Source organism: Apteryx mantelli, chromosome 1, assembly GCF_036417845.1.
Source record: "Apteryx mantelli isolate bAptMan1 chromosome 1, bAptMan1.hap1, whole genome shotgun sequence".
NCBI lineage: Eukaryota > Metazoa > Chordata > Aves > Apterygiformes > Apterygidae > Apteryx > Apteryx mantelli.
Genome location: NC_089978.1, coordinates 76,140,750 through 76,160,521, shown reverse-complemented (window position 1 = coordinate 76,160,521; position 19,772 = coordinate 76,140,750). Strand labels below are relative to the sequence as shown.

Genomic DNA, 19,772 nt, shown 5'->3' with positions numbered 1-19,772 from the left:
GAGCTACAGCCTTTATTGGAAGACTTGACCAAGACATTGTTAGTTGTCTTTTTAATGGAGTAGGATGGTAGGGAAAATTATTTCCCTTTTTGAGTTAAAAAAAAAATAGAAGCAAAATAATTTACTTAATTTACTTTTTAATAAAAGAAAAAACAACTTACTGGGAAATGTTCCTTGCAATATTCCTGGTGAATTTCCTATTAAAAAAGAGTGAAATATTATCAATATGCCCTGGGTCAAACAGACATACTGTAAAGTGAGTTGTGAAATCTTTATTATACCAAAGATAAAGGAAGAGAATTTTAAAATGTCTAACAGTGAGCACCACAAATGCATTCATTGTCCTTTAAAATGGTATGAAGGTATTTTTACCATTTAATATGTAGCACTTTTCAATTTCAAAGAATGTCATCACAGTAGTAACAATCTGAAATACATAAATATGTATATGAGTGTGGGTGTGTATATATGTATTTGCCATTGCATACTTGAATGTTGGTCAGTTAGAACCGTCCCCTACATAAAACACTGGTGTATATATTTTAAAAAAAATTAATATGGGTATAAATTTTATGCCAGTAGCAGTGACAAATTTCTTGTGTGTAGTTAACATTATTTGTAATGTATTTTTTAGAAATCTTAAAATTGCCTTTGCACTGAAATATTTTTCATACTGTAGCTATTTATAAATCTGTTTTACACATACACTTGTTAACACACCATTTCTTTCCTTTTCTTTCTTTTCTTTTTTTTTTTTTTTTTTTTTTTAAGTTTTGAAGCCTTTTTTTATACTTTTGAGTTTTGGCTACCTAAACTTAGCTTACAGTGGAACTGTGGCTGAATGTTAAAATTTTGGTGAATGTTAAGTTAGAAATATAGGTCTATTGTTCTGTTAGTCTCGCCCAAAGTCTTCATGATTTATTGTTGTTTGTGATAGCAGTGATTAAAGTGGTATGCTTTCTGTGCTATACTGCTTTTTATTCTATAAAGCCTCCTGCTTTTTTACTTTATTCTGATTTCCATCTTTTAGCCTTAAATAAGGAAATTCGTGCTTAATGTTTTTGTAAATGCTGCATTCCTGTTCTGCCTACTAACAAAGCAGTTCATTGCAAACTTCTTGTGACCCAACACTTAGAAATTATTGAAAATATTATTCAGGCTGAAGCACCTATATAAGTGCTTGGGGAATTTTAGTTAAACATGTCATTCTGTGGAAGGGGAGGGATGTTAGAATTTAAGTGGAAGTTTCTGCTTTGATTTAGCAATACTTTTACCTTTAAAAGTTGGTACTGTTTGTTTGTTAAAATAGACCATTTAAAGGAAAAGGCATATAACAACTCAGTTTCACTTGATGCATCTTTGCTTCAGTCTGTCTTACTATTGCAGTGCAAACCTAGTCCACTGCAGCAGGTGTTAACTTGGAGTTTCATTGTAAATGGATCAGACAATGTGAAGATGAAAAAGTAAATCAAAATGAATTAGAAAGTTTTATTATAGATGGGACACTGAAAGGAGACAGGTTTTTATATATTAAAAAAAGAATTAAAGGGGAAAAGTACAAAAATCTATATATCTTCCTAACTTGCCTTGTTTAAATTGTTGCAGCTTTAACAGCATAATGTCTCCATAACTGCTTCTATAAATGTCTTGAAACTAGTAAGCACTAATCAAACATATGTGAAAACTTAGAAGGTATTTCAAGCTTTTCAGCCACTGAAGCTCATGTATTGCTGCAGTGGCTTGTGGCAAAAGACTTAGATCTTTTTTGTTTCATGGTGTACAATAATTAATATTGTTTGTTCAGCCACTTAATATAAAAGCGTACAGTTTACTTTATTGCTTGCGTTAGCCTGTTTGTCTTGACCCAACTGGCTTGCAAATATAAGAGGAAAAAATAGCTTAATTAAGCAACTGCACTACTTTTCTTTTGGAAGCCAGTGGGATCATTGTGCTCATGCTACTGTCTCTGTTAAAACAAGCTTTAATGGACATTTGCGAAAGTATTACGGAAGTGAAAAAGTATGTGATTCTACTTTGCAGAATAATCTAAAAATCAGTTTATATAGCTTTAATTTGTTTTTACCTTATGAAAATACACAGAATTTTAATATGTGTTGTCTCTGACACAAATTCTGTGGTATGTATACATTACATTTTAAATGTCCTTCCATGATCTAATGTAAAGTAGAATCTGCAGAAGTGCTTTTGGGGGGTTGGGGGTAGTTATCTGTGCATTAAACATTAAAGATGTCTGCAGTCATCAGCACCAAATACTGACATATATTTTTAATTGAACAATTATAGGTGCATTTATTTGAAAATAAATCAGACTTCGAATCTTGTGTTTAAATTATCCTATACCACTTCATTTATTTGATTGAAGAGTCAGTGTGTGAATGCACTACTGTAAAGTTTCTTTTCAGTGCTATTTTTAACTTTCATTTCTGTAGATAACCATATGTAACTTGTTTATATTCAGTCACATTTTGGATCTTTATGTAGAATATATAAGCAGGAGATATGAATCTGCTTGCAATAAATTTAAAAATTCAAGACTGGTTTAAGTTTGTTCATGAGTAATTAAAATAATTTAAGTATGAATATCAGATGATTTCTTATTAACCTGTAATAAAATATAAGTAGATAATAGAAAATCAAATGAGTGTTTGATTCTGTTCCTGAATATGCTTGTAGTCACATTTATTTTCAGAGTATACATAACCAGCTAAAAAGCTAGCTAACAAAAGGGAAAAATCAAAGAAGGCTGAAATGAGAACCTTTTGGTGTTGTTTTAAAGTAAATACAAACTGGTACCAGTCTAGGAGAGCTTCATTCCTCCCGCACAGATTGGATTAGTGCTAAACTTCACCTCTTTAACAAAATTATAAGCTATGCATAAGAAGATCCGTATTTCCTTATGATTCTGAGGTCCTGAGCTATTTCTCCTTTCTCTTGCAATTTTGGCAATTTAAAGAAACTGAATTAAAAGGCAAAAACAGTGGGCTTTACCATCTGAGTTGGTAGCAATGTTCACAGATGCTTACAAAATGAACTGATAGCACAGAAATACCATCATTTTCTTTCTTTCTTTTGGTGGTACAATATTATAGGACTTTCTGTATTTTTGAAACTGGGAGAGACTATACAGCATATTCACATAGTCAAACTGAAGCTCTCCTAGAGAGCTTCCACAGAGCAATTAAGAGCATTAGGTTGGTAGCTCCTTCTTTCTCTCTGAGGCTACATAGAATGTGTAGGCACCTTTTTTCTGTATTTAAAATTCAATGGTTTTGAGTACTGCTATATAGCTGTTGTTTTCTCAGTTCCTAAAATACAGATTTTAGAGTAATGGTTTTGAATTTATATGAACTTTTCATCCAAATAATCCAAGCACATTGTACCTATCTGCTTTTTGTTAGTCAAGGAATTTTGGTTTTCTATTGAAAGAACTTCTGGAGAAGATTGTTTGTAAAAGGAAGATTAAAGTGGATGTTTTTCCCTTTATTTATGAAATGAAGAAAAAATGCACAAATTGCAATTAGATAAAAATATTAAATAGAAACTGGTTTTGAGAAAAGAAAGTGATGATGCATATGAAAGGCTATAGAATAATTACAATTTCAGGAAGAACACGCTAGAAGAGGAGCAGATTATCTCATAAATAGACAAGTTTCCGTTTTGCATGTAAAATATGTTTACTTATTTAAAGGAAAAAATCACTGATAGAAAACCAGTGATTTCTAAATTGTATTAATTCTGAACTGAATACTGTATGTTTGCCTTTAGATCTTTAAATTATGGTCTTTTAGTAAGTTACATTGTAGAATTAATTGAAGAAAATTTTCTCATATTCTAGAATGAGATACAATTTTATTTCTTCAAGATATGCAATACTGTTCTATAAAATCTTCAGTGAAGTTAATTCTAATATGAAGTAAGATAGTTTGGAGACAGACTAAAATTTTATGTTTTTGTTTTCCACATATTCTGATTTCCTCAGCTGATACTCTACAGGAAGTTAAAAAGAATAATTGATCATTTGAATAAAGCCTTGTTGCTGTGTGTTTCCTTTACATTTATTTATAGGTCCTTTCATTTTTATTTCATTCAAATGCTAATGCAAAAATAATGGCCATTCAAGGGCTTCATTTACGCTGTTAAATGATAGCACAGGGATGAGAACAAGTATAGCCATTAATTCATTTCATTATGTAGGACAGTTTATCAGACACTTAATAGTCCCCCATATATGTTTTGATGTGTTTATCTGAAAATTCCAGTGTGTGATTAATTCTGAAACTATCTTCTTTAATTGATGAGTCTGCAATAAGGTAATAGTGGTGACTCTTAGTAACTATTTATTTTATTTTCCATTTAAAGGAGACAAATAGGAGTAGTATTCAATTCTAAACTACCAAAAGGCTTGCTGCTGTTCTCTGTTATTCATTTCAGTACAAAAATCACGGTGCATCATGCTTTTAAAAATATATATGAGGCAGTGTCCTGCTAGGTTCACAGATTCACTATTCAGATTATATCAGGAAGAACTGTTAACATCCAGTCTCCTTATTTAATGCATGAAAAACAGAATATGCTTCCTGCTCCTAATAAGAAAAGCAATGTTAATAGCTGTTCAAAAAGCTCATCATCACTTACCTTAAGATTTTAAATGTATTTTGTAAAGATACTTGACACTGAAATGTTAACATCAAAACCAAAGACAAATCTGAAAGCTAATCCAATCAAATAAGGTAATAAGCTCTGAGGTTTAGAAAAGAAGGGGAAAAAAAGTCTGGGTCCATTCAAGACCATCAAGTAGTAGCTGGTCTTTTATTTCAGAAAATGTTTCCAACCAAGCAGCAGGAGTATTCTTCTATGAAATGTTAAGTAGCTTGCTTTTAAGATAATTATAAACTGCATAGCTGGAGAAAATTGTCAATATTAATTAGGTTGAATGCTAATTGCTTATTCCTAGCTATGAAGAGGTATTTTGTTCCCTTTCATTCTGAGGAAATGATATCCCAGAAAGAGAGAGTTCACCCTGCGGTGGATTTCAGGCACAAAACCAAAACTTAAAACTGAACCCGTGATATAGCTCAGTAACAGCTGGGATCTGCTTGACTTCAAAGTGAGTCTTCTTAGAAAGTCCAAATTATTTGTCAGTTTAGCTCAAAAGAACAGAAGCATCTTGAAAGCTAAGGCTGTGGTTTGCAGAATGTCAGCACCAAGTGCATCATTGTGTTGAATGGGACCAGGGAACTGGTCCAGATGGAAAAAAACTGAAGGTCTTTCCATATTAGATTTTACAGCAACATGAGTCAGGCTTCTCTACATCCTCTCAGGACCTAAAGCAAATGATTCAGCATCCACCTTCCTTAGAGGCCCTTAACGTCTGCATGATGAGGAGAAATGCACAACTACCTGATAACTTCTAACTTCTCTGGATATTTATTAGAAGCAGCAGCACAGAAGATGCGTTTGCATCCACATTTGAGTGCACGACCAGAACATTTCTGCAGTTAACAGTATGTTTGAATACAAGACAATTTTATTCCAGCTAGTACTGATCTATGTATAGTATAATAGGTGCTTAACTGCATACGCTATCGCTGTTAGTGATAATTCTGGGACTTCGTTTATATCTTCTTTTTTGTGGGTTGAAAGTTTACGTATTTGTTCTTAGCCTAGAAAGAAGAGATTTTATTTTTCTAAATAAGTAGTGTATTCAGCTACTTCTATTTTCCATTCTAGAGTCAGCACAACAAGCAAACAAAAATCCACAGCACTACCACTTTACAACAGAATAAGAGTAAAAGCTGGTCAATTTTTTTCCCCCCATATTGCTCATTTTCTTGTAGTTATCTTGGTCATAGCATGAACTTTTACTAGTAGCTAAAACACGTTTTGTAGGACAGTAAGTTAAACCTTTGGAGAACATTATTCTTAAAATTAGATTTACTCATAAAACTGCTTCTGTAGTTGAAATCTTTATACTTGTATGAAATTTAGAGTCTTTGCTGTCATTTGCACAGAAGAAAAAGTTGAATTCATGATAATGTAGCAAGGAGCTTTTAATTAAAAAGATTCTAGAAATCATAGTACCAGTGCTGGCTAAGTCAGCTGACCTCAACTTCGGAAGTCCTGCTATAGCCAGTAGTAGTACAGACAGTATTTGAGGTCTCTTTATCATGTTATTCTTATTTCTTTGACATAAAAGATGACTCCCCAATCTCTCTCATGTCAAACACGAGTGATTTGTCATCAAAGATATCATTTTAAATTTAGTAACAAGTGGTTATTTTCTGCCTACAGCTGGCCCACAATGCTGGCCTTCACCTGCACTATATTTTCTTGCATTGCTTCCCTCATGCGTAAGATGATTTAAAACAAACAAAAAGTGGTGTGAAAACGTTTGGGACTCAGTATTAGGTAAGTGGACTTTTAAGAGTATCATTAGGCCAGCACCTAGCTGGCCTCTTTCTGGCATCTCTTTCTGGAATGTGTAATTCAAAAGTCATGGAGGATTAAAGCAGTCAGTGTGAATACTTTAAAGACACAGATGTTTCAGAGTTGTGGATAGCTCCTCATGACTGTTGCAGGGTGAAGCTACAGAAGGCCAGAAACTGAAAACAGTCTGTCCATGGTGGTCTGTCCAGGTCCATGGTAGTAAAGGTCCATGGTAGTAAAGTTAGGCTAAGGAGACAAGACTGCAAGCCAGAGGTGCTGGAGAGCAAACGCAGAAGAGAGCGAAGAAGGTACGAAAGTGATCCAGAACCTTTTTCTTATATCCCCAGGCAATGGAAAGAGACTGTTAAACCCATGGTGCAGCAGAACATGATTGTATATGCTTACAAGGAAGGACTTGGTTATTAGAAAGCTGACTGTCCATGGCTATGTGGATATTGACAGCAATATGCCTGGAAGCAGGGGCCTAAAGTACCCAGGGATCCCCAGAATAATGGTCTTTGGACTCGTCTCATTACAATCTGCAAGCTTGCTTCAATCTTCCCCATTAAAATCTCTCCTTCAAAGTCAAAAAGGCTGCTACAGTAACACAATCAGTGTTATTTATCAGCTGAAATCTAACATGTCAATGCTAGTTTTCTATATTTTATAACTGCATTGATCTGAACTATGCACTATAATGCTTTCAAATTATAGGATCCAGAATATACCAGATGAAACACAGCTAGGAACATTCTTTCATTTCCTAGTTTTGGAGTATAGTATATTTACATTTACAGATATGTCCTCTCAACCTTATCTCCATCCTAATACAGTTGAACTGTAGTAACACTCATAATGTGCTTTGCAGTTCCACCTTGCAATCTCTTTATGATCATGCTTAAAACATCTTAGGATTGGTGGCTCCTCAGTCATGTAAACTGACATCTTGAAAGCAGTTTCCCTCCCACTGTTCACAGTATATCTTGAAAAAGTTAAAATCATAAACTACTGATAAAGAGACCCCAAATAGAAAACCAATAAACTTTAACGCTGACAGAAATTAATTATTTGCTCTTTCAGCTTATAATGCTGGAGTGTGGTAAAGAAATGTAGCAAATTTCAGATGCAAGATTTTTAGAGCAAACAAACTAGACTAGCTTCTATAACAACAACAACAAAAAAAGAACCTGAGCAAACAGTCTATTTATTTTAAACTGTGTGTGCAAAAGTAGGTTAATACACATGGTTTGGTTCCCACAGTGTATGTTTACAGCTTGCACTGTATTCAGTTTAATGTGTTGATGCAAGGATATGAAGAGTTTGAGGAAATTTGGAGAAGAGCAACTACCATGATCAGATAGCAGGAGGAACTTAAAAAAGAGCAAACATACAGATTTAAGAGATGGTTAGATGGACACACACATGGGTAAGTAAGAAACTGTGCACGGGCAGAAAAGCTTTATGTAATTGACAATTATCCATTCTAAAGAGTCTGACTAGGGTTTCAGGCTTTACTGCCTGCTCAGCTCTTGTCCTCCTTATAAAGCAGGAACGGGATACACAAATTTACATCTTGCCTTCCTTGCCTCCTTCTTACATCTTACATGTTGGGGTATTTTCTTCTTCCCCTGGAAATCCCTGTTTTAGCACTCCAAACTTCCACTCTGAACAAAGGAAACTATTCCTTCCACATTTGAGCAAAGCATAGTCCAATACATGGTAACAAGAGGGATCTCTTTTTTTCATGCTGCCTCAGAGGATCATTCAGCAGGAAAACCAGTACATCCGAAGCAAATATGGTCACCACCACAGTGGTTACTACCCTGCTCACTTTCATCCAAAAAATATTTGGACATCTGCACACAAACACCATCAACACACACACAGAGGCTCCTTTTTTCCCCTCTCTGTTTCTCTTTTGGGCCTCTCTAGCATGATGAATCCCCCCTTAAAGAATGTGGTTTGCCTCCTTATTGCAGACAGAACCAGCCAGCGAGTGTTTTATGAAAGGGTAGTTTTGTGTGTAAATTCCACAAGGAAGATAAATAACTTCTCTCACATCTTTCTCCTGCATCCAACTCTGTTCCTTTCCCCAGGTCTCTTTCTAAGCAAAACCTCAAAATAACCTCAAAATAACCTCATCCATCTCTTCCTCTGCTAAAATTGTGTATGTTTTGGAAATTAACCCTTTTTCTATTGAGTCCATTTATGCTAGTTGCTCAAAAAGGGTATGTGGTCTAATGTGGCTTTTTCAGTATTTTCTCATTACAAAAAGTTGTAACTTGAAGCTATTGGAAAAGAGGAACGTTTAACTCATTGAATTTATTGCAAATTGCCTATATACCAGAATTTTGGCTTGAGTGACACTTTACCTGACCACTGACATGTTTAAGAGGCTTCAGAGAGAATTTTTTTAAGAGCAACAGTGTATGGAGGACAAGTGAAAAAGGCAATTTTCATATTTAACCAAAGATTTGGAGGTAGCATGGAAAGGGGATAGCTTTTTTAATTTTGACCAAACCCCCCCCCCCCCCAGAAAATTCTTATTCATATCTGAAAGATGCATTTCCCTCGTACTGCATCAATCAACACATTTCAATAAGGTTGCACATCCTGACTTGTAACATCCTTCAGCAAACTTGTGGCAATATGCCATTGTACTGGGACCATGAATCTTTTGACCTTAGCATATCTGAATAATACTCATGCACTCAACTTTGGCTTCTTATATTTCCAGATGTAGTTCATGAGAACCATTTGCCAAGTCTTTGTGAACATTGTGAACATATTTGTGAACACTGAAATACAAAAAGTTGTAAGAGTGTGCTAGTTTTACTGGTAACTAATCTACTCATCCAAGAAATGTCCAACCTTACACATTCTTTAAGAGCTGTCGTTACTTTAGAACAGTAAATAACTGGTTTTTAGAAGGTACTTATGTTTAACTTTTTAAACTTTTTCATCACTTCAGTTTATGAAGCTTTACATTCCCCTAACTTTTCCCAGAAGTGCAAACACTTAACAATTCTGATTTATCATAATTAATTTTATATCCAGGCATTAAGCCAGGGCAATGTTTGGAAATCTATTGCATTTAAGGAGGAAAGTGGAAGTTGTGCAAAAAGCCCAGACCACTGTTGTCAGGCACTATAGATCTCATGATACTCTCGTCTCTGATCTGTCTTGTGAAGAATCCTGCTGGATTGCTGTGGCCAGAGGCTACCATGCAGTGATGGTTGTGGGAATCTTTTCTTTTTCTTGTTAACTAAAGCCCATTTGAGGAAGTTCAATTAGCTGCAACAGAAGCTCTGAGATCTTTATAAAAAACAAAAATGCACAGCTGCAGCTTTTCTTCAAAGTCATTTTAATATAGAACCCATTTTCCCCCTTTTCTATAGTCAGTTTTTCCTTTGTCAGGAAAGACATGTAGGCTTTCTACAGGGTTTGTTTTTTGTGCATGTTACCTGCTAGATTAGGGGCCCTTCTTGTATATCTATAACTTCTTTGCCTACAGGAAATCCTTATTAGTCTGGGCTCACAAATGTAATGTGTATGCTCCCTCATCTATCACGGCAAAACCACTGGGTCAATATTAATAATGCAATAGGTCTATACAGACAGCAGTTTGGACAACCCCTTCTCTTTACATATTAAGATCCTTGATTCCTTCCAACAGGATAGAATATTGCCTCCTGGCATGATTTTTTAAGTCTCCTAATACAGGAGATTAAACTCTTTTTAGTATCTTGCAAAATTCAGTTAAAATCCCATCAGGGTTGTTAGTCTTCAGACTTGGCTTCACCAAGGGGAAATCATGCTTAACCAATCTGATGGCCTTCTATGATGGGATGACTGTCTGGGTAGATGAGGGGAGAGCAGTGGATGTTGTCTACCTTGACTTCAGCAAGGCTTTTGACACTGTCTCCCATAACATCCTCATAGGCAAGCTCAGGAAGTGTGGGCTGGATGAGTGGACAGTGAGGTGGATGGAGAACTGGCCGAATGGCAGAGCTCAGAGGGTTGTGATCAGCGGCAGAGTCTAGGTGGAGGCCTGTAGCTAGTGGTGTCCCCCAGGGGTCAGTACTGGGTCCAGTCTTGTTCAACTTCTTCATCAATGACCTGGATGAAGGAACAGAGTGCACCCTCAGCAAGTTTGCTGACGATACAAAACTGGGAGGAGTGGCTGATACACCAGAGGGCTGTGCTGCCATTCAGAGAGACCTGGACAGGCTGGAGAGGTGGGCGGAGAGGAACCTCATGAAGTTCAGCAAAGGCAAGCGCAGGTTCATGCACCTAGGGAGGAATAACCCTATGCAGCAGTACAGGTTGGGGGTTGACCTGCTGGAAAGCAGCTCTGCGGAGAAGGACCTGGGAGTGCTGGTGGACACCAAGTTAAGCATGAGGCAGCAACGTGCCCTTGTGGCCAAGAAGGCCAATGGTATCCTGGGGTGCATTAGGCAGAGCATTGCCAGCAGGCTGAGGGAGGTGATCCTCCCCCTCTCCTCAGCCCTGGTGAGGCCGCATCTGGAGTACCGTGCCCAGTTCTGGGCTCCCCCGTACAAGAGGGATGTGGCGCTACTGGAGCAAGTCCAGCGAAGGGCTACAAAGATGATTAGGGGACTGGAACATCTCTCTTAGGAGGAAAGGCTGAGAGAGCTGGGCCTGTTTAGCCTGGAGAAGAGAAGGCTGAGAGGAGATCTTATCAATGTGTACAAGTATCTTAAAGGGAGGGTGTCAAGAGGATGGGGCCAGACTCTTTTCAGTGGTGCCCAGTGACAGGACGCGAGGCAACGGGCACAAACTGAAACACAGACAATTCCATCTGAACATGAGGAAATACTTTTTCACTGTGAGGGTGACAGAGCACTGGAACAGGTTGCCCAGAGAGGTTGTGGAGTCTCCTTCTCTGGAGATATTCAAAACCCGCCTGGACGCCATCCTGTACAATGTGCTCTAGGTGACCCTGCTTGAGCAGGGGTGTTGAACTAGATGATCTTCTCCTGAGGTCCCTTCCAACCTCAGCCATTCTGTGATTCTGCTATTCTGTGATATGTGAGAGCGTCGGGACCTCCTCCTTGCTGGGAGAGAGCACCAAAGCCACCAGGAGCACTAAGGGAAATGTAGAGGACCAGGAGAGCTCTGATTGCTTCAGGCGGTGCACAAGGCTCAGCGAGGCTAGAAATGCTCGTGCTAAGGCCAAATGTACAGAGGGAGTGGTGCCAGCAAGAAAGCAGGAGAACGAAAGACAGCTTGACGGGTGACGGGAGCTGGGGCACAGGCTTGGCGCCGGAGCCCCCACGCCTCTCACCAGCTGCCCCCGGGCCAGCTGCAGAAGCGCAGAGCTGGGGCTGGAGCAAAGCGGCTGCAGGGGGGGCGGGCAGGAGAGCAGAGAGCGAGGCTGCAGCAGGCGCTGGCGGCCCCGCGCCAGGGCCGGCAGCGCTGGCGCGGAGCTGCAGAGCAGCGAGGCGAGCGCAGGGGCCCGAGCGTGCGGGCAGAGAGCCGGGCTGCCGCCGAGGGGCTCCTCGAGGGCGGCAGCAGCAGCAGCAACCACGGCCGCCAGCAGGCCCGGGCTGCCCGCACAGGGCGGCGCCGGCGCGCGGAGGGAGCGCGGGCCGCGGCGGGGGTGCGCGGCCCCTGGCGCCCCCGCGGAGGCGCGCGGAGGGCGCCCGTGAGCTCTCAGAGGGGCCCCGCGCTGCGCTGTGTTGCGCTGTGCTGCGCTGCGTTGCGCTGCGTTGTGCTGAGGCGTGTTGCGGCGTGTTGTGCTGCGCTGCGCCGTGTTGTGCTGCGCCGCGCCGCGCCCGGCAGACGCCGCTCCGCGCGCGCGTTGCTCGAGGGCGCCGGCGGGGGGCGGCTGCTGGCGACGGGCAGCACGGTGCGAGCGCGGGGGGCGTCCGCCCCCGGCCGCCGCCTGCTGCTGCTCCTCGGCCTCCTGGCGGCCCTGCGTGCCCGGGACAGCCGGGCTGCTCCGCGGGCAGCGCCGGGCCCAGGTAGGGCGGGCGGCGACGGAGGCACCGCCGCCCCCGCACGGCGCGGCGCGGCAGCCTGGGGGCCGCGGGGCCGGCTGGCGAGCGGCCGGGGCGGCGGGAGGCGGCTGCCGGGCTGCGGGGCCGCGGCGGCGGCGGCGTCGGGGGCCGGGAGCGGCTCCGCGAGGCTCGTGGGGCCGCGGGGAGGCTGGGGGCGCTGGGGGCGCTGTGCGTGGGGCAGCGCCTGGCGCTGTGTGGCGGGAGCTGCTGTCCCCGCGCGCGGTTTCAGCGGTGCCTGGGGGCGATGGCGATGGCGGTGCTTGGCCGGATGCCAGCGGTGAGCCTCATGGACGGGCTGGAGGCGAGTCGTCAGGGGATCTTCCCTGGAAAGGCTGGAAGCACGGATGTCCTCGCGCTGCTTTGGCCTCTAGCGGGCCGGTGGGCTCTTGTGCCCACGCAGTGTAAATGAGCCTTCCTGTGCTGCGGTGCTGAGGCTTCCCCGTTTGTAGAGTCCTGGCTTCCTTGGTGGGCGTTTGAGAGCTCCCCGGAAGAAGGCACCGAGGGGCCCCGTGTGTTTGTCCCGGGGGCGCTTGGGGGCTGTCGCATAGCGCCTGGACAGAGGATTTGGAGAGCTGCCAGGTGGCGGCCAACAGGTGCCCCCGGCCCCTCTGCAGTTGTGAGGCTCTCGACCTGCCTGTGTGACCTGGGGAAGGCTTCCGAGATCTGCGCTGGCTGCTTTGGCTCGCAAAGCGCCGTTGGCGAGTGCCCCTGAGCCAGTGGCTGCTGCAAAGCCCGGGGGCATGATGGGGTTGAGTTTACAGCTTGTGTGAACTCCAGGGCGTCCCTTCCCCCAGCAGCTCTGTGCCTGCTTACGTTTATGCCCATACGGTGCCAGTGCAGACACCCGCTAGGTGTTTGCAAGGTGCACGGGAGCAGAAGTATGGTGTAACTATATGTTCCCCGTCATCCACCACCCTTCAAATCAGCAGTCGTCTATGGAAATACTTAATGAGAACTGTTCCCGTCTCGGCTTGGTTACAGATGCGGCTGTAGTGGACGCTTATCCAGCCTCTCAGCTGCATCCTGTTGCTGAGCCTCGGGGTCTTCCCAGGGGTACGTAGTCCGTTTTTACTTCCCTGAAAGAAGAACTTACTTTGTACTATTCTGTTCACATGAAATTGTACTTCATACTTGCTCTTCAGGTCGTCCAAGGGCTTTAGAGCCGCGGGGGCGCCGCGGGGGTAAGTTGTGAGCATTTCTTTACTTTGAGAGCTGCCAGGTGCCAGGCCAAAGGTCATCTCTGCCCCTCCACAGCTTTGAGACTCTCGACCTGCATATATGTCCCATGTCATGACGTGACCCCCCCTTCCATTCATTACACCTGCTTTGTGAAGAAGCTGGTAGCAGCTTGTAAGGAAAACTGGCCACCTATGTGTTGGCTTTCTGCTCTGCCTGTAGGTAATGGTTATCCAGATTTTCAGCTGCACCCTCTTCCCGAGCCTCGGGAGGATCCGCGGGGTAAGTAGTCAAGATGCATTCACTTCACAGAAGCAGCTTTTCCGTTTCCAACTTTTCTTGGTGTGGAGTGTAACTGAATAAGTGCTTGGCTGCTGCTCGCACAGACAGAAGAGCAGAGTGGGACTCGGGAGGCGTTCAGAGATGTGCCTCGGGGTGCTTTGCCTTGCAGAGTCTTTGTGCTGCTTCCAAAGCCTGCTGCAAAGCCAGCGGGCTTGTTGGGGTTGAGTTTACAGCTTGTGTGAACTGCAGGGTGTGCTTTCCCGCGGCAGCTCTGTGCCTGCTTAGATTGGTACCCATACGGTGCCTGGGCATGCACGTGGTGAGCGTCTGCAAGATGCTCGTGAGTGGAAGGGCAAGACAAGCGCCTAGCTGTGATTCTGTGTCCCCCACCGTCATTCACTACCATTCAAATCTGAAGAAGCATATGGAAATCTGTGTAATGGGAGTTGTTCCTATGTGTGTTTGGTTACAGATGTGGGCATAGGCGATGGACATTTGTCTTCTCCTCTGGACCCTGGATTTGAACCTGGAGGTGAGTAGTCAGCAGATAGTCAGTTGAACAAATAGGCCTTTCTTTTCTCGCTCTGTAGCGCCCTCCTGAGGAAGCCAAAGTCTGCAGCACACATCCCCTGACCAAAGGGCAGCAGAACAACTAGGGGTAACGCTGGTTCGGTCTTCCACCGGCCCGCGGGCTCCTGTGCGTGAGCAATGTAAATGATCCTTGTTGTCCTCCGGTTCTACAGGTTGCCTGCTGGTAAAGTTCTGGTTTCCCTGGTGTATGTTAGAGACCTCCGCGGAAGGAAGCACCGAGGGGCCGGGTGTTTGTCCCGGGGGTGCTTGGGGGCTGTTGGGTAGCGCCTTGAAGGAGGATTTGGAGAGGTGCCAGGTCCCAGCCAACAAGTCCCCCTGGCCCTCCTGCAGCTGGGAGACTCTCGACCTACATGTGTGTCCCCCATTCCCCTTCCGGAAATTCACGGCAAGTCACTTCTGCGGAAGTATGTGGCACCACGTGATGAAAACTTGTCTTGTCTGTGTTTGCTTACAGGCGTTCCTGCAGGCAGTGGCCTTCCAGCTGCTCAGCTGGATCCCATCTCCGAGCCTCAGGGGCATGCGAGGAGTAAGTGGTGGAGATTTATTCACTTCCTGGAATGAGCATTTTGTTTGAGAGTTTTATTCATGGGCCGTGTAGCTTAATTCTTTGGCCGAGGCTCATGCCTGCAGAGGAGCAGAGTGGGCTTTGGGAGGGCTTCAGAGATGTACGGTGGGTGTTCTGCCTGGCTCCTCCAGCCTTGTGCTTCTTGCAGCGCCTACAGCAAAGGCAGCAGGTTTGGGGGGTTGAGGTTACAGCTTGTGTGAACTCCAGGGCATCCTTTCCCAGCATGCTTAGATTTGTAGCCACATGGTGCCTTTGCAGGTACCCGATAAGTGTTTGCAGAAGACTCAGGAGTGGAAGGGCGGGACAAGTGCCTTGGTCTAATGATACGTTCCATGCTCATTGACTCCCATTCAAATCTGAAGCAGCATACGGAAAGAGCTCTGCTCGTCTCTTTGGTTACAGATGTGGCCGTAGAGGATGTCTCTGCAGCTTCTCGGCTGGATGCAGGTTCAGAGACTCTGGGGGATCGTACAGGTGGGTCGTGACTATTCTCCTACTGTTTTGGTTTACTTGAAAGAAGCAGCATTTCCTTGTGCATGTCTCGTTCATGTGAAATTCAGCTTAATCCTTTCTGTTTAGGTCCTCGGCGAAGAAAGTACAAGGCCCAAACAGGAAAGTCTTCTCAGAAATCCTCTGAAGTCCTACAGGAAATCTTGAAGGACTTGGAGAGAGCAGCTGGTGGGTAGATTTCACTGTGTGTTAAGCGCAATCATTGTAAACCCGAGGTTTTAGAAACAGGAATGGATAAGCTGTAGCTTACGCAGGAGAAGGGGATTGACCAGAGCCTTGCCGCAGTGACGCACCATTTCACACCTTGCAGGCGCTGGCAAGCCGCAGAGCTTGTTCGGGGTCTCTTCTACGAGCGTGTTCTTCACCATGTTTGCGAAAGCGCCCCGGAGGTAGAGCGGCGAGAGCTTGGGGCTCAGTGCACTCTATGTGACTGCTGTGCGTGCTGTGTGGTGGATTTGGCACGATGAGCCTTATTGAATGCTTTCCTTCAAAGAGAGCAGGAAAAAGCTGTAGCCAGTTCAGCTGGGGTAAAAGGCCTTCTGAGAAACAAGGCTCATCGTGCCAAATCTCTCTTGCCAATTCTCAAAAAGGCACCAAGTGGAATGGGAACGAGAGGATCACATGCAACTGTCTCGTCTCCCCACCCAAACAGCCGGCGTTGCTGCCCGTATTGGTTATCTGGAAGACTTTGTGCGCTTTGATTTTTCTCTACGAAGGACACGTTGTTTGGGCTAGTGACCAGGTGCCCGCCCTGAAATGCCAGGTTTTGTTTCTGAGGTTTTTCCTGAAGCCTTTTGAAAAGTATTGCCTCCTGAAGATACCGTGAGGAAGTGGATGAGGAACAGTTCCTTCTAATCAAGCTGTCTTGCTTTCTTTCCAAAGAGAATCATCAGGAGACCCTGGAGAAGGAGACCTTTCCGGCAGGAGGCAGTCACAGCCTGCCAGTCCCTGATGAAGAAGGAGAGGCAATTCAAGTAGCGGGCATGCCAGGTACTTGCTGTCCATTGTCATCTGGTGTAGGAACTCAAAATCCCTGTGTGTCTGCAGGCTCTTCCCTGGGGGCCCACTACTGCACAGCATGTCAGCAACCAAATGTTAAAGTATGAGGGCACCGGAAGTGTTCTGAAACAAGCCAGGAGCGGCTTTCTGAAGATGACTTTTGTCTCTGGCGTGTGGAGATGATTGCAATTAGTGTGCCCGAGATGTGCATAGCAACCTTTGTGCGTCCTGTTAGACAGCCTCACTTCCCACCCCAAGCAGCTCCCAGGGATTTCGGGGCTTTGCCATTTGGGGGGAAGGAGGCAGTTTTAACCACATTGAGCGCAGGTTCCACAGGCTCCACAACTCTTAATCGACTCGACCTCCTGCCGTGTCTGCATCTCAGAACTTGCAGGGAGTCCCCAGAGGCCCTAGGCACAGAAGGAGCACAGAGTGGGATCCCTGCTGTGAAAGGAGGTCCTGAGTGATGCCCTGATTCAGCGGTCGGGCAGGGGTTTGGAGGGAAGCTCGTCCGTCCTTCTGCATGCTGTGTGCCTGAGCAGTGCTGAGGCTTTACCTCTCTCTGATTCTTGACAGGGCTTCCAAGTGTGTCACAGCCCAGGGAAGCCCCCCACGACAGGAAATACGCCTTTTTCCCAAAGCACCGAGGTACTGAGCAGTCTTGCAGGGATGCCTAAGTGAGAGAGTTGTCCTGAAGACGTGGAGCACACAAGTGGTGTTTGGAAGAGCGGAGGGCGGAGGAAGGGGAGGCGGTGCCTGTGTTGGAGAAAAGGCAAAGGGAGAGAGCCAGGTTCAGGTGTCTCCTTTGCTGCCGGCCGCCCCAGAGGAGCCGGCCCTGGCTGCTGGGCTGGGGAGCGCAGCCAGCACCATTTCAGCTGGAGCCGGCACACGGTGTAGCCAGGAATACCGGTGTCACTGGCTATGGAAGCCAGAGCCCAAGAGAGCCTGACTCTTTCCCCTTGGGGCAAGCGTGCCGACCTGGGAGGGAAGAGTCGGAGTGGCACTCCCTGGACCCGGGATGGCTTTTGTCCACGTCACTCAAAGGAGTTATTGGTAAAGCAGATGAGCACTGCCGAGTGCTCTCCGCCTGGCCTAATGAGTCTTGTTCAGTGGGACGACTTGTCCCAAAGGGTCAGAGCATGCCTCCGTGCAGCAGCACTTTTGAGCCTCAGAAAGGCGAGAGAGCACCAAAGGAATTGTGGGATGTAAAGGATTGCCAGAAAGGGGGAGCAAACCCATCCAATTGGGAGAACTGGATTATGGCCATCGCAGAACGTAAACAAGGCTGAGAGGCTAAAGAGAGACTCCAAAGCGTGCTCGTTTGCAGTGACTTGGGCACTTTGCTGCTACTGAAACCAAGGAAGCGTTGCAGTCCCCGAGATTTCACTCCTTCAGAGATGCTAAGAAAGGGGAAAAAGGAAATTTCCTGGGAATGTCAAACACATTGTGAGATTATCAGCAGTGCGGAACACAGTAACATATGGCCTTGTGTAATTTCCTCCAGGTTTGGCGAGTGAGAGAAGCGCAGCTGCTGCAGATCCAAAAGACGCATGGAAGCATCGCGCGATAGGCACTGCAGCAGCCTTGGGTATCCTTGTGGCTGGAGCAGTGTTGTGCTGCCTAGCTATTTTGCTGCGGAGGAAGAGGAAACGGTGCGTGTGCTTTTTTTCCCTAAAATTCTGTATTAGACGGCTGCTATTAGTAAGGAAGAGTTTACAGATGTAGTCTTCAGGACGGCAAAGTTAGCTGTTGACGGCGCTCTGCTGAGATTTCTGGTGTAAGATTTTCTATTTGGCCCCTTAGTTCATAGCAATGAGTATTCTTTGCTGAAAGCCATTCCTGCTGTTGCCAGTATTACCTAATACTGACACTGTTGCTAAAAGAGAAGACGCAGGCACAGACGAAGGCAAAGCCAAGTCAGGAAGAGAAACAAAGAAGGGCGAGATTGCCATAGAAAGTAAGAACTGCAATAGCTACAGTCCACTATGAGGGAATTTGGCGACAGAAATCACCTTGTTATCTAATGCCATTAATTCCAAATGTGCTGCTCAGCCTAGCTGTCCTTGCAGCAGAAGTTGTGATCTTGTTTCCTTGGGGATACCCTGAGTAGTCGCTGTCAGTCAAATATTACAAGTTGAGTATTGGTCTTTGTCAGGCACGCTGAGAAGTAAGACTATGCAGTTCTCCTAGATTCTGGCATACTGTGCAGTACTTCAGTCCCCGCTGTTTCTCAGAGTTCGATCCCCCTCCCAGCGTGTGCAGAGAAGGCAGGTCAATGTGGTACGGGCCAAGAAGAACTTGAGAGGCCACTAGGCTTGGCTGGCCGGTGCAGGGGAGCAAAAACAACGCTGTGTGGGTGCAAGTGTGCCCTGTTTTCTACGTGTAGCTTTCGGTACCCCACAGCTCCTACTCGGAGGCAGGGTGCCAGGCACCACGGGGGCTGCACGCTGCTCCGCCGGCACCCTCGCATCAGCTGTGGCCTGGCCCAGCCAGGTGGCCGATGGGGCCCGGAGCAGCAGCCCTCGGAGCCCGTCCACACCGCGGGGCTGCTGCGCCCCGGCAGCTCCAGGCTCTCCTGCGCCCTGGGACCCACAGCCTGCGTGTCCTGAACAGCCACCTCTCCCTGCAGGAACCTCCGCGCAGCCCAGAGATCCGGAGCAGACGCCAGCGGCCGCCTCTCATGCCGGGACAACCGGCCCCCCACCCCGGCGCCCCGGAGACCTGGACCCAACGCCAGCGGCCGCCCCTCGCCCCTGGAAAACCACCCCGGCCGCCCCAGAGAACCGGACCCGTCACGCGCGGGCAGCCGCCCACCCCGGCCGCCCCCACCGCGGCCCCCGCGGCCCCCCAGCACTGCCCCGGCACCTGGGCACCAGCAGCCAATGGCCGCGGCCCAGATGCAGCCGTGGGCAAAGCAGCAGCTGCCACCCGCTGTGCCCGGTGCCGTCCAGCAGCCTGCAAAACCGCCTCCCCGGCCCCCCGGCCCCCCGCCTGTGTTTCCCTGCTGCCGCACTGGAACCAGCTGGAGCCGGTCGAAACCTGGGGGGATTTAGGTCCGGTTGTGGAGGCAGCCAACGATTATATCGTAATAAATATCTATAAACTACCCTGCTGCGGCAGAAGGGAGACCAATTTTTTCCCCCTTTTTTTGGCAAAGGTAAATTCAAAAGCAGACAATG

The 19,772-nt window shown here is 45.8% G+C and overlaps 1 protein-coding gene across 1 annotated transcript; it reads left to right on the top strand.

The window, feature by feature from the left end:
• Positions 1-6,660: 6,660 nt before the first annotated feature.
• LOC136994648 (uncharacterized) lies at positions 6,661-19,772 on the top strand. Its single transcript, XM_067313880.1, has 13 exons — positions 6,661-6,755; positions 12,190-12,434; positions 13,452-13,523; positions 13,613-13,651; positions 13,869-13,928; positions 14,401-14,460; positions 14,974-15,045; positions 15,487-15,558; positions 15,664-15,762; positions 16,477-16,584; positions 17,170-17,241; positions 18,098-18,245; positions 19,223-19,772. Exons 1-13 carry the CDS (start codon positions 6,661-6,663, stop codon positions 19,644-19,646), a joined length of 1,566 nt encoding a protein of 521 aa, XP_067169981.1. The 3' UTR covers positions 19,647-19,772.

Bases quoted from the DNA above. Each gene is read 5' to 3' on its own strand.
- LOC136994648 (XM_067313880.1), top strand. From the start codon at position 6,661: ATGGTAGTAAAGGTCCATGGTAGTAAAGTTAGGCTAAGGAGACAAGAC. The intron at 13,524-13,612 runs GTACGTAGTCCG...CTTGCTCTTCAG, and splicing joins GCCTCGGGGTCTTCCCAGGG to GTCGTCCAAGGGCTTTAGAG. The intron at 17,242-18,097 runs GTACTGAGCAGT...AATTTCCTCCAG, and splicing joins CTTTTTCCCAAAGCACCGAG to GTTTGGCGAGTGAGAGAAGC.